The 14,030-nt window shown below is 38.0% G+C and overlaps 1 protein-coding gene across 4 annotated transcripts in view; it reads left to right on the forward strand.

Moving 5' to 3' along the window:
• The window catches only part of AKAP10 (A-kinase anchoring protein 10), an 80,530-nt gene that overhangs the window by 19,460 nt on the left and 47,040 nt on the right, over window positions 1-14,030 (forward strand). For 3 of the 4 annotated variants that reach the window (XM_082705756.1, XM_082705757.1, XM_082705755.1), the window contains one exon: window positions 734-1,291. The exons of the other annotated variant lie outside the window; for it this stretch is intronic. In XM_082705756.1, coding sequence (XP_082561882.1) covers window positions 734-1,291 — 558 coding nt within the window. The remainder of the gene's footprint in view (window positions 1-733; window positions 1,292-14,030) is intronic. 4 annotated transcript variants of the gene reach the window in all.

A 14,030-nucleotide genomic window follows, 5' to 3' on the forward strand; every position in this document is an offset into this window, starting at 1 on the left:
AAAGAATTTCCATGGTCTAAACTGCCATTAAAAGTCAGATAAGAATAATTGAATTAAAGAGCTTTTTAATAGTTGAATTAAGTTTGAACACTTGTTTCTTTGCCTGTTTAGCAGTCACAGTGACAGTATTTCTAGTTCTTTATTCATTAAATTGCTAGGGAAGTAAACTTTTTTTTTTTAAAGATTTTATTTATTTGACAGAGAGAGATCACAAGTAGGCAGAGAGGCAGGCAGAGAGAGGAGGAAGCAGGCTTCGTGCTGAGCAGAGAGCCCAATGCGGGTTCGATCCCAGGACCCTGCGATCATGACCTGAGCTGAAGGCAGAGGCTTTAACCCACTGAGCCACCCAGGCACCCGGGAAGTAAACTTTTATTTAAGAATTCTGGTACCACGAGAAGAATCAAGGAAACAAGATGGGATTGGGAGGGAGACAAACCATAAGTGACTCTTAATCTCACAAAACAAACTGAGGGTTGCTGGGGGGAGGGGGTTTGGGAGAAGGGGGTGGGATTATGGACATTGGGGGGGGTATGTGCTTGGGTGAGTGCTGTGAAGTGTGTAAACCTGGTGATTCACAGACCTGTACCCCTGGGGATAAAAATATATGTTTATAAAAAATAAAAAATTAAAAAAAAAAAAAAAGAATTCTGGTACCACTAAGCTGACTGTGGCTGACTAATCTATTAATCTTAAATTATTTGTTACTGAACTGCTAATCTTTTGCTTCTTTCAGGCAGATCTTGTCTGGACTACCAGACTCAAGAGACCAAATCAAGTCTTTCAAAGACTCTTGAACAAGTCCTGCATGACACTGTTGTTCTCCCTTATTTTATTCAATTCATGGAACTTCGGCGAATGGAGCATTTGGTTAAATTTTGGTTAGAAGCTGAAAGTTTTCACTCTACAACTTGGTCCCGAATAAGAGCACACAGTCTCAACACCGTGAAGCAGAGTGCATTGGCTGAGCCTGTCTCTCCATCTAAGAAGCATGAAACCGCAACATCTTTTGTAACTGAGTCTCTTGACAAGAGATTGGAGGATTCAAGCTCAGCTCAATTGCTTATGACTCAATCTGAAGGAATTGACCTGAACAATAGAACTAGCAACATTCAGAATCACTTGCTGCTTTCCCGGGAATGTGACAGTGCCCATTCTCTCCATCTTGAAATGGCCAGAACAGGAACGAATCCAGTTTCCATGGAAATCCAAGAATCCTCCTCTAGACTTCTAGTAGCCAGTAGAAATAGTCCCTCTTCACCACTGAAGGAATTATCAGGAAAATTAATGAAAAGTAAGTATGTGGTTTTCTTATCTCTCTTTATCCTCTTTGTTTAATAATTTTATAAAGTAGAACTTGAGGCGAGGAATAAAAGCATTAGAATAGTTTTCTCTCACACCCACTTGCAAATTTGGAAGGATTTGGAGAATGTCCTGGAGAAGGATTGGTATTTGAAGAAGGAACAGCAGGGATACAGACAAAAATTGGATCCTCTCCGAAGGCTCTTTTGCAGAATTAACAAATGAAGAAGGGTTGAATCCTGCCTCTGCCTTCCAGAGATTTTGAAATCAAACCATTATCCAGGGATGCTTATTTCATTTTCATCTCATTCTTAATTTGCTACTAACTTACTGTCTGCTTCGTAGGTAAAATTATTTTTTAATTGCCAACAGGTGTCATTTATTGGGTTCTGTGCCAACTGCTGTACTCGGATTTCACCTAATGGCCATACCACCTCTGAGGTCGGCATTATTGCCCCATTTTACAAATGAGAAAACCATGGTTTAGGATAGTTTTTTTTAAAAAAAAGATTTTATTTATTTATTTGACATGCAGAGATCACAAGCAGGCAGAGAGTCAGGCAGAGAGAGAGGAGGAAGCAGGCTCCCTGCCAAGAAGAGAGCCCAATGCAGGGCTGGATCCCAGGACCCTGAGATTATGACCTGAGCCGAAGGCAGAGGATTTAACCACTGAGCCACCCATGCACCCCTATGGTTTAGGATAGTTAAGTAATATACCTCGGATTATGAAGTGAGCAGGGAGGTTGAGTTAAAATCAGCATTTTAACAACAGCACCTCTTTATTTCTTCTCTGTTCATTTGAAAGTTACACTCTCTTAATTTTTCAATTATCACCTTCTGGAATTCTGATTCGACAGCCTCCATGTTTTTTCCTGTCTTCATCTTATCTGTTCTTTGCTTCTCGTAGAGCTAGGTGATTCTTTTTTGTTTTTTCTTTGTTTGTTTTTTCTTTTCTCCCCCTCCCCCTACCCCGTAACACTTTATTTTTTTAGGGCAATTTCCCCCCCTTTTTTTTTTTTTTTTTAAGATTTTACTTACTTATTGGAGAGAGACAGCGACAGAGATAGCAAGAGAGACCATGAGCAGAGAGAAGGAGAAGCAGACTGCCCAGTAGGCAGAGAGCCCTTCCCCACTGGGGTCTCAGTCCTAGGACCCTGAGATCATGACCTGAGCCCAAGGCAAATTTAACTGACTGAGCCACCCAGGTGCCCCTTTTCAGAGCAATTTATGTTCACAGCAAAATTGAGAGGAGGGTAGAGCAATTTCCTGTATACTCTTGGCCCCCTCACATATATAGACCTGCCACCCCCATCTTCCATGTCCGCCACCAGAGCAGCACATTTGTTGCCATTGTTGAACCTACCCAGACACACTGTAGTCACCCACAGTCCACAGTTTACATCAGGTTTCACTCTTGGTGCTGTGCGTTCAATGGCTTTCAACAAATACACCATGGCATGGGTCTGTCGTTATGGTGTTAAGAGTATTTTTACTGCCCTAAAAACTGTCCATACTTTGCCTTTTCATCTCTTCCTACCTGCTAATCCCTGAGAACCATTAATCTTACTGTCTCCATAGTTTTGCCTTTTCCAGAATGTCATATGCCTAAAACTATATTGTATGTAGCTTTTTTACATCGATGATCATTTCTTCAGATCTGTGTTTTAGTTCATTTATTGTCTCTTAAGATGGGTCTAATCTGCTGTTGAATCAGTTTACAATTTTTTCTATCTAAACGTTACTGAACTTTGTATTTCTAGATATTTAATTCAGATTTGCCTGGTTAGTTTTTAGTTTCTTGTTCCTTTATCCCTTCATCCCACTTCTCAGCCAATTTTGTATTTCTTTAAGTTTAAACATATATTCATCATCTGATGATTCTAATATCTGTAGGTTTTTTGAATCTGGTTCACTATTTGTTTCTTTAGATTCACACTCTTGGTCGCTTGTGATTTTAGTGGTTTTTGGCTGTCTGAACATAGATTTTGGATTTTTTCTGTGGGAATTTTTTTTTTTTAAGATTTTATTTTTATTTATTTATTTGACAGAGAGAGATCACAAGTAGGCAGAGAGGCAGGCAGAGAGAGAGAGAGGAGGAAACAGGCTCCCTGCTGAGCAGAGAGCCCGATGTGGGGCTCGATCCCAGGACCGCGAGATCATGACCTGAGCCGAAGGCAATGGTTTAACCCACTGAGCCACCCAGGCGCCCGGGAATTTTTTTTTTTTTAAAGATTTTACTTATTTATTTGACAGAGATCACAAGTAGGCAGAGAGAGAGAGGAGGAAGCAGGCTCCCCGCTGAGCAGAGAGCCCGATGTGGGGCTCGATCCCAGGACCCTGGGATCATGACCTGAGCTGAAGGCAGAGGCTTTAACCCACTGAGCCACCCAGGTGCCCCTCTGTGGGAATTTTTTGAGAACGCTGTTTAAATTGGGTTATTCCAGGAAAAAAAAAATAAAAGTAAATAAATTGGGTTATGAGTATATTGGCATTTGCTTTTGCCTTGCATCTGGGGCCAACTTCACTACCTTCCTGGTACCACTTAAAATACATTTGGTCTTTGGGTTTTTCAGGCAAACTCTTAGGGCCTTTGGCATGATTTTGGTCTAATCTTCTACCCTGTTTGGGCCCTGAGCAATTGCCCTTGAAAGTGCACACTTCAAGTCTCTTGGCATTGCTGGTTTTCCCAGGTGACTGCGCTGCCTGTCTGGCACTTTGCCCATCTTGATTTGCACTGGCTCCTTGCAGGTCCACGATTTCCTTATCTGCAATTTAGAAATCCAGAAAGCTTTGATGATCACATGTTACTTTTTAAAAAATATTTTATTTATTTATTTCATAGACAGAGATCACAAGTAGTCAGAGAGGCAGTCAGGGAGAGAGAGGAGGAAGCAGGCAGGCTCTCTGCAGAGAGCCTGACGTGGGGCACGATTCTAGGACCCTGGGATCACAACTTGAGCCGAAGGCAGAGGCTTTAACCCACTGAGCCACCTAGGCGCCCCTTACACGTTATTTTTTAAATGAAAAAACTTGACCTGAACTGGTGTGAACTAACTGCAGAAATTTGAATGTTTGATTATGTGATGTTGTCCCTCATATTGCTAAGAATATTAACATGCATTCCCTCTGTAAAAACAAACAAAACCCAGATTCTGAATTCTGAACTATTATTGTTTCCCTTACTTTACCACAAACTCTGATACACTTTTTAAGTGTATCAAAAAACATCTTGGGAGAATTTGGTATTGAGAAGAATTTCTTTGAACATTTAGTCTGGCCTGTTTCTGGAAATGGAAGTCTGTTTCTGTCACTGTAATACAGTTTATTGTTTTTGGAAGCTTTTTGTTTTGGTGATAGTTTATTTCAATAAAAAATAGAAATAGTGGAATCATTAAAGGAGTACTAGTTGTTTTACTTTTCAAATTTTTATGCAGTAGATTTGACCTTTTTTGATGTATACTTGCATGAATTTTAACACTTGCATAGATTTCTGGTGAAAACGTAAAATGGTACATCCAATCTACAAAACAGTCTGACAGTTTCTTAACATTTTCAATACATCCAACACAGCAACAGACTTCCATAGGCCCATACTTTATTGGATTGTCTGTTTTATTATTGAATTTTGAGAGTTCTTTTTGCGTTCTGGGTATAAAATCTTTATTGGTTATGTGATTTGTAAATGTTTTCTCCTAGTTTATAGCTTGGCTTTTCATTCTCTTAAAAGTGTCTTTCACAAAACAAAGGACTTTTTTAAATGAAAAAGTCTAACTTACCAGCTTTTTTCTTTTCTTTTTGTTTTCTTTTTTCTTTGGAATGGAATCCTAAGAACTTTTTGCCCAATTTAAGTTCATGAAGATTTTCTCCTTTGTGTTCTTCTAAAAGTATTATGGTTTTGTACTTTGTTTTTAGATGTATGGTCTGTTTTGAGTTAATATTGTATAAGATGTAAGGGTTAGGTCAAGTTTTTTTGTATTGGGGTGTGTGTGTGTTGTGTGTGCGTGTGTATTTTTTTTCTTTTTTTTTTTTTTTTGGAGTATGGATACCCAGTTGTTGCAACACCACTAATTGAAAAGATTACTCTTACTCCATTGAGTTCCGTTTGTACCTGAACCATATTCTGTTCTGTTCCATTGATATATTTGTTTATTCCTTAACTAATACCCACTGTCTCTGATTCCTGTAGCTTTACAGTAAATCTTTAAATCGGTTAGGATGACTCCTCCAAGTTTGTTCTTTTTCTAAATTGTTTTGTCTGTTATGGTTTTTCTTCTTCTTTTCTTTCTTTCTTTTTTTTTTTTTTTTTAAGTGTAATCTTACTTATATCTACAAGAAAATCCTGCTGGAATTTTTATTGAATTGCATTCAATCCATAGGTCAGTTTGGGAAGAATTTATATCTTAACTGTATCAGGTCTTAAAATCCATGGACGTGGTATGTCTTTATTTTCTTAAGTCTTTGACTTCTTTAGCATTGTGTAGGTTTCAGCATGCAGATGCTTCATATGTTTTATTAAATTTATATCCAAATATTTCTTATTGGTGCTCTTGTGAGTGATATTTTAAAAAATTTTTGTTACTAATTTTATATCGCCAGTATTTACAAATATGATTGATTTTTATATATTAACTTTCTATTCTGTGACCTTATGAACTTAGTTATTTTAGCAGCTTTTCTGTAGAATGCTTGAAATTTTCTACGTAGACATTGATGTTGTTTGTGGCTAGAATAGTGTTATTTCTTCATTTCCGATCTTCTTTTTTTTTCCCCTTGCCATACTGCACTAGCTAGGACTTTTTGTAAGTGGTGAGAATGAATATTCTTGTCTTCTTGATCTTGAAGGGAAAGCATTCAGTCTTTCACTTACTGTAAGTATGAGGTTAGCTATGTGGTTTTTTTGGTCATTGCCCTTAATCAGATTGATGAAGTTTGTTCCTCTTAATGGCTTCCTGAGAGTTGTTTGAATCATGAATGATGTTGCAGTTTGTTATGTTTTTTGTGTGTTTGATATGACCTTATGGTTTTCCTTGTGTTTTTTTGTTTTTGTTTTTTTGTTTTTTGGTCTGTTAATATGGTGGATCATAATTGATTGACTTTTAAAAGTTTGAATAAGCTTGCATTTCAAGGGTGAGCTCCATTTGGTTGTGGTATATTATTCTTTTTACATGTTGCTAGATTTGATTTTCTAAATTTTGTTGAGCATTTTTGCATTTATGTTTATGATGAATTTGGTCTGTGGTTTTTTTGGGCCGTGGTTGTGTAGTGGTTAGTACTCTGCCTTGTGTGGCTTTTTTGGTACTGCTTTTGTCTGGTTTTAATATCAGTGTGATGTTGGCCCCCCAGAAATGAGTTGGGAAGTTTTCCCACCTCTTCTATTTTCTGGAAGAGATCATGTAGAATTGTTATTACTTCTTCTTTATATGTTTGGTAGAATTTGCAAGGGCCTGGATTTGTTTTGTTGTGTTGTGTTTTCAGAACATTTCAAACTATGAATTCAAGTTCTTTTATAGGCATGGGACTATTCAGGTTATCTGTTTCTTCTTGAGTGAATGTTAGTAGTTTGTGCTTTTCAAGGAATTGTTAATTTCATTGAATTGTTGAATTTATGGGCATGTAACTAGCATGGCCTTACTGTCTTTTTAATCTTGAGTTTGTAGTGCTAATCTCTTTTTCATTCCTGGTGTTGGTAATTGTATCATCTTTTTTCTTTGCCAGTATAATGGTTTAATCTGTCTTTTTCAAAGAACCAGCTTTTGATTTAATTAGTTTTTCTCCTTTTTCCTGTTTTCAGTTTCATGGATTCTCTGTTATGTTACTTCTCTCTTCCTGCATGCTTTGAATTTATTTTACTCTTTTTCTCGTTTTTTTGTTTTTTTTTTTAAGATTTTATTTATTTGACAGAGATCACAAGTAGGCAGAGAGGCAGGCGGTTTGGGGGGGGAGCAGGCTCCCTGCTGAGCAGAGTCCAACACCGAGCTCAATCCCAACATCCACCCAGGTGCCCCCTTTTTCTCATTTCTTAAGGTAGAAACTTAGATGGTTTATTTGAGATCATTCTTTAAGAGAAGCATGTAATATAGGGGCGTCTGGGTGGCTCAGTGGGTTAAGCCTCTGCCTTCGGCTCAGGTCATGATCCCGGAGTCCTGGGATCAAGCCCGGAATTGGGCTCTTTGCTCAGCAGGGACCCTGCTTCCCCCTCTCTTTCTGCCTGCATCTCTGCCTCCTTGTGATCTCTATCAAATAAATAAATAAAATCTTAAAAAAAAAAAAAAAAAAAGATGAGCATGTAATGGTACAAATTTCCTTCTTTTTTTTTTTTTTAAAGATTTTATTTATTTATTTGACAGACAGAGATCAGAGTAGGCAGAGAGGCAGACAGAGAGAGAGGGAGGAAGCAGGCTCCCCGTCGAGCAGAGAGCCTGATGCGGGGCTCGATCCCAGGACCCCGAGACCATGACCTAAGCCGAAAGCAGAGGCTTAACCCACTGAGCCACCCAGGCGCCCCTACAAATTTCCTTCTAATCACTGTTTTAGCTATACCCTGCAAATTCTGATACTTTGAGCAAAAATTAAATGTCTCATTTCCCTTATATCTTACTCTTTTGCCCATGATCATTTAGAAATGTTTAATTTTTATGTGTTTGGGGAATTTTTGCCTTATCTTTCTGTTATTGTCTTAATTATATTATGGTCAGAAAACATACTCTAAAAAAATACTATTTCAGTCATTTTAAATTTGTTAAAATTTTTAAATGGTCTAGGATATGGTTTGTCTTGGTGAATATCTCACATACAGTAAGAAGAATTATGTTCTGCTGTTCTATAGCTTTCTGTAAATGTCAATTAGATTGAGTTGGTTGATGATTATGTTCAGTTTTTCTGTATCCTTGCTGATACTTTGTATGCTTTCTATATCCATTACTGAGAGAAGAGTGTTGAAGTCTCCAACCATAATTGTGGGTTTTTCCAATTATATTTTCACTTCTATCCATTTTTGCATGTATTTTGAGGCTCTGTTCTTAGGTGTGTTTGCATGTATTTTGAGGCTCTATTCTTAAGTGTGTACATTATATCTCCTTGGTGAATCAAATCTTTTATCACTATGTAATGTTCTTCTTGGTGGTAACTTCATTTGTTCTAAGTTCAAAAATAATCTGCTGTCTGATTTATATAGCTACTTCAGTTTAATCTGATTGGTGTTTACATGGTATATCTTTTTCTATCCCTTTACTTTTGACTTGCTCTTATTTTTTTTTAAATGAGTTTCTTTTGATAGCATGTAGTTGGGTAATTTTTTTTAATCCATTCTTACAGTCTGATTTTTTTGTTAATAAATGTATTTCAGCATAAATTTTAGTGTAGTTGTATTAAGTGTAGTTAATTGTAACATGATTACTTACATTATAATATATAATTACTCCTACTTGTTAATATAACATATGTAATGATACTAAGTATAATTATTAATGTATTTGGATTTAGGTCTCCCATTTATTTTTTTTCTTTATTCCCTTTGTTTCCCATCCTTTGGTTTTTCTATTCTCTTCTTTATTTTGGATTGTTTGATTTTTTTTCCTTTTTCTAACAATTTATGAATTTTTTTAAAAGATTACTTATTTGAGAGGAGAGAGAGCACACGGAAGCTGTGGGGAAGAAGCAGAGTCTCTGCTGAGCAGGGAGCCTGACATGGGGCTTGATCCCAGGACCCTGAGATCGTGACCCGAGCCAAAAGCAGATAACCAACTGACTGAGCCACCTAGGCCCCTATGGTTTCTTGATTTTTATCTCTCTCTATAGGTTTTTTAGTGGTTTCTCTAGGGATTACAATATACATGCCTACACAGTCTACTTAAAATTAGCATTTTATCATGTTAAGTGGGATGTAGAGTATGCCACCTAGGTCCCTTTTCCTTCCCGCTCACATGTTATAGTTTGTCATCTATTTTCCTTGAAAACCCCCACAATTTAAAGAACTTAGAAGAAGAATTGTTTGATTACATTTAAACCAGATATTTGCTGTAGCTGTTATTGTTCCTTCGTTCCTGAAGTTTGGTTATTATTTCTGGTACCATTTTACCAGTGTCTCAAGAATTCGTTTAGCACTTTTTTTAGAGCAAGACTGCTATCAGATAATTTTCTCAGTTATTTTCCATCTGAGACTTCTCCTTATTTTGAATTTTTGCTTGATAGAGAATTCTAGGTTGGTAGTTCTTTTCTTTTACCACTTTGAAAGTGGTGTTTCACTGCCTCTGGCCTCTGGTTTCTGGTAGAAATCTGCAATCTTGGAATCATTATTACTCTGTATTTAACATCTTTTTTATAGCTGCTTTTGAGGTATTTTCCCTGTCTTTAATGTTCAGCAATTTGGTTATAGTGTTCAGGTATGGATTTCTTTGAGTTTCTTCCTATTTGAGGCTTACTAAGCTTCTTGATTTTAGAAGTTTGGTTTTTTCTCTTTTGGGGGTGAATATTCAGCCATTGTTCTTCACATTCTTGGGAGCACTGTACTTTTTTCCTTTTTTTCTGGGACTTTAATGACGCAAATGTTGTATCTTGTCATTGTCCTGCAGGTCCTTGAGGTTCTGTACTTTTTCTGATTTTTTTCCCTGTTGTTTAGCTTGGAAAATTTCTATTCATATTATCTCTGGATTCACTGATTCTTTCCTCTGTGGTTTCATCATGCTTTGAGTCTTTCCAGTGAATTTTAAGTTTGGGTTATTATTGTTGTTATTATTATTGTTTGGTTTTAATGTGTGTGAACATGCAGTTGGGGGAAGGGGAGAGGCGGAGGGAGAGAGAGACTCTCAGGCAGGCTCCACGCTCAGCGCCGTACCCAGTGCAAGGTCAGTCCCACTTCCCTGAGATTATGATCTGAGCTGAAATTAAGTAGCTTCTTAAAAAACAACAGCAACAACAACTATGTTCTATAATTCCAGCATCTGTATCATGCTTATCTTTTTCCTTTGTGAGATCATGGGATTTTCTGGGGTTTTGAAAGGCTGTTAATTTTGGATTGTATTATGGACAGTTTGACTTAAGTGATTCTGGGTCATGTTTAAGTCCTGTAGAAAATGGTGAATTTTTGCTTTAGCAGGAAATTTGCCTGGTTAGGTGCAGGCTACAAGTTCCAACTAGCATTCTGTAAGCTGTGGTTGAAGAGTCCATTCATTTTTTGGATTTTACTTGTATGATAAGTCTGCAAGCATCCTGTCTGAAAAGGTCATAGTTTAGTTCTCAGATCCTTTGGTATGCTCTCACAGTCAAGTCCATGCATGCCAGCTCACGTATGAGCTCAGGAGCACACATACAACTTGGTAAGCTTTTCATGAACCTCCCGTTCTGCAGTCTCCCTAATGGCTTCTGGCGCCTGGGGGAGCCCACCTTCTGGTTGTGTGGTTAAAAAGTTGGGGCTTTACTTTCCATGACTATGTCCGCCTCTAGCCAAGCAGTGAGAGGACAGAGGATCACAGAACTAGGGATTCTCCTCTTCCTAGTGGGACCACAGTTTCTCTGTAGAGCTTTAGGAGCCTGCCTGTGTGCTGTTGCCATTGCCCGCATTGCTAGCCTGGTGTTCCCTGGGGACGCGAACTAGCGTGAAAGGGATGAAACAAGAGTACAGGAAATTCACTCACTCTCCCTTATCTATAAAAGTCCCCTTTCTGCTCCTTAGACCAGAAATAGAAGGCTTCTCTGGAGCTTTTCTTGGTGCATCGGGTGTTCAGTGTCAGCTTTGGAGTGCAGGCTAGGAGATCTTGGAGGAACAGAAAGTGGGAACTTGACCCTAGTGTAGTGGTGCTTTGAGTTCTGGTTTCCTTTCTCTATCTGCCTGCTACACCATTTACTTTTTCAGGTCCTCAGATAAACTTGTCCAGTGTTTTTAGTTGCATTCTGTGGGAGATTGGGTGGTGTGTGCTTGTTTCATCTTGACCTACTAGTTAGCATTTCAAATCAAGTCACAGTGTGTGGATTTTCTGTTTTCCCCTTAAAAGCAAATACATTGGGAAGATAGTGGCTTAACATCTGCCTCTGTGGTTCCTGTTATAATTATTTTCATTGTATTAAAGTCTCTTGAGTGGCGCCTGGGTGGCTCAGTGGGTTAAGCCTCTGCCTTCGGCTCAGGTCATCATCTCAGGGTCCTGGGATCGAGTCCCTCATCAGGCTCTCTGCTCGGTGGGGAACCTGCTTCCCCCTCTCTCTCTGCCTGCCTCTCTGCCTACTTGTGATCTCTGTCAAATAAATAAATAAAATCTTTTAAAAACAAAAACAAAAACAAAACAAAACAAAAAACCTCTTGAGCTACAGAAGGTGGCCATCTGTCAGCACCTCTTATGATTGTATTTAGAATGTTTCTGGAGCATAGAAATGCCTACTCTCCTCGTTCTGGTTCCAGCTTTCATTTTTCATAGCGTGGAAACACTTTTTCTTTTAAAACCTTTTTGTATTTGCCTATATCACTCTCAGGTAGCCTAGGGTTTTCTTAATAGGTCCTTTTTACCAAAAAGAATTTGGAATGGCCTATTGGCTTTTGTAGCTGAAGATTGAGATTAAGAGCTCAGAGTTGATGTGTAATTTCTTCTGAGTAACTTCTTCTTTAGGATATACTGGTATTTTGTACTTCCATTTAAATAGATACTGATATTGTTTTAGGATTTTTATGCAAAGAGGTGGAGGTTAACAAGAGCTGATCTTAATAAATGTGTTAATTTTGCTAATACACATTCTCCTTAATAGCCACTCTGAGTGACTTTAAGAATAGGCTTGCACGTTCCTTGTGCTGAAGCCCACTTCCCTTGACTTTCTTCTCTGCTTTAAGGCAATTTATCACAAGGCCTCTTCCCTCTGAGTAAAAAGAATTTCTAACTTCAAATTTTTTCATAAAAATGGCTGCTAATTTAAAATAATAGAAAAAAAATGTGTTACTATATCAAGCAAATTAATTCTTTCAGCCTGTATTTGTGGTAAGTTTATTTTAACGGGTATTTGCTACACACCTAGTGTGTAATGCCAGGTTCTGTATTGGTCACCAAGGAGGCAGAAATAAATGAAATTGTCACAGTCTGGGCATTCAGGAAAATTTTTGTCCATTGCATGAAGTTTATAGTGTGAAGCATTAATTTATTTCTTTCTGTTTTTAATTAATATTTATTTTATTATTTTGGAGAGTGAGGGAGTGCATGGTGGGGGGCAAAGGGAGAGGGAGAATCTCAAGCATACTTCCCACTGAGCACAGAGCCTGAAGCAGGGCTTGATGTCATGATCCTGAGATCGTGACCTGAGCTGAAAATCAAGAGTCGGCTGCTTAACTGATCGAGACACATAGAGGCCCCAAGAATTTCTTTATTGTTCATGTTTAAATCTGTTAATCACAACTTTTTCTTTAAAGTCGGTGATTAAGGGCGCCTCGGTGGTTCAGTTGGTTAAGCAACTGCCTTCAACTCAGGTCAAGACCCCAGAGTCCTGGGATTGAGTCCTGCATCGGCCTCCCAGCTCCATGGGGAGTGTGCTTCTCCCTCTGCGCTTCTCCTCACTCATGCTTTCTCTCACTGTCTCTCTCTCAAATAAATAAAATCTTCAAAAAGAAAAAGTTGGTGATTAAAATATATCCATTTTAATGAAATACTGTTGTACCAAAGTCTTGATAAAGTCCTGGATATATTTGTATCTTCTGGATGGAGTCTATTAAAGTTTTGTGTTTTGGGGGTTTGTTGTGGTTAAGGATTAGTTTCAGTTAAAAGAAAAGTCCTAGCCATTTAAAAATTTTAAGACTTCTTAGTGAAATACTAAAGTGAGTAAAAAGAGTTTTGAGCATCACTCAATAATTGAAGGAAACCCAGTAATCTGGCCTCGTAGGTTCCTAAAAGGTGTGCTTTTAAAAAACAAACCAGATGTTTTAAGCATTTCTGTGTTCCTTTGTTTTTTGTTTTAATTTGACAAAGTCACAGTGAGAGAGGGGACACAAGCAGCAGGGGGAGTGGGAGAGGGAGAAGCAAGCTTCCTGCTAAGCAGAGAGTGCTATATGGGGCTCCATCCCAGGACTCTGGGATCATGACCTGAGTCAAAGGCAGATGCTTAATGACTGAACCACAAAGGTGCCTGTCCTTTGTTCTTTTATTAAAAGACTATTTCAGAAATTGGACCAAAGCATTTATCTTAATCTAGTATTTGTTTTTTCTTTCTTCTTTTTCTTTTTTAGATTTTATTTATTTATTTATTTATTTGACAGTGAGAGAGAGAGCACAAGTAGGGGGAGCAGGTAGAGGGAGCAACAGGCTCTCTGCTGAGCAGGGAGCCTGATGGGATGTAGGGCTTGATCCCAGAACCCGGGGATCAAGACTGCGCCAAAGGCAGGCACTTAACAACTGAACCACCCAGGTGCTCCTAACCCAGTATTTCTTGAGTTAAAACTGTTTAATTTATTAATTTATTAAAATGTTTGAAATATATTAAATATATATTATATATAATATATATATATATATAAATGTCTTTTTATTTATTTATTTATTTATTATATTTTGGGGCACCCAGGTGGCTCAGTTGGTTGAGCAGCTCAGGTCATGATCCTGGAGTTTGGGGATCAAGTCCCACATCCGGCTCCTTGCTCAACAGGGGGTCTCCTTCTCCCTCTGACCTTCCCCCTCTCATGCTCGCTTGCTCTCATTCACTCTCGCTCTCAAATAAATTTAAACAAAATTATTTATATAATAAAATATAAATATAAATATTTATAT

This window comes from Mustela nivalis (genome assembly GCF_964662115.1).
Source record: "Mustela nivalis genome assembly, chromosome: 17".
Lineage (NCBI taxonomy): Eukaryota > Metazoa > Chordata > Mammalia > Carnivora > Mustelidae > Mustela > Mustela nivalis.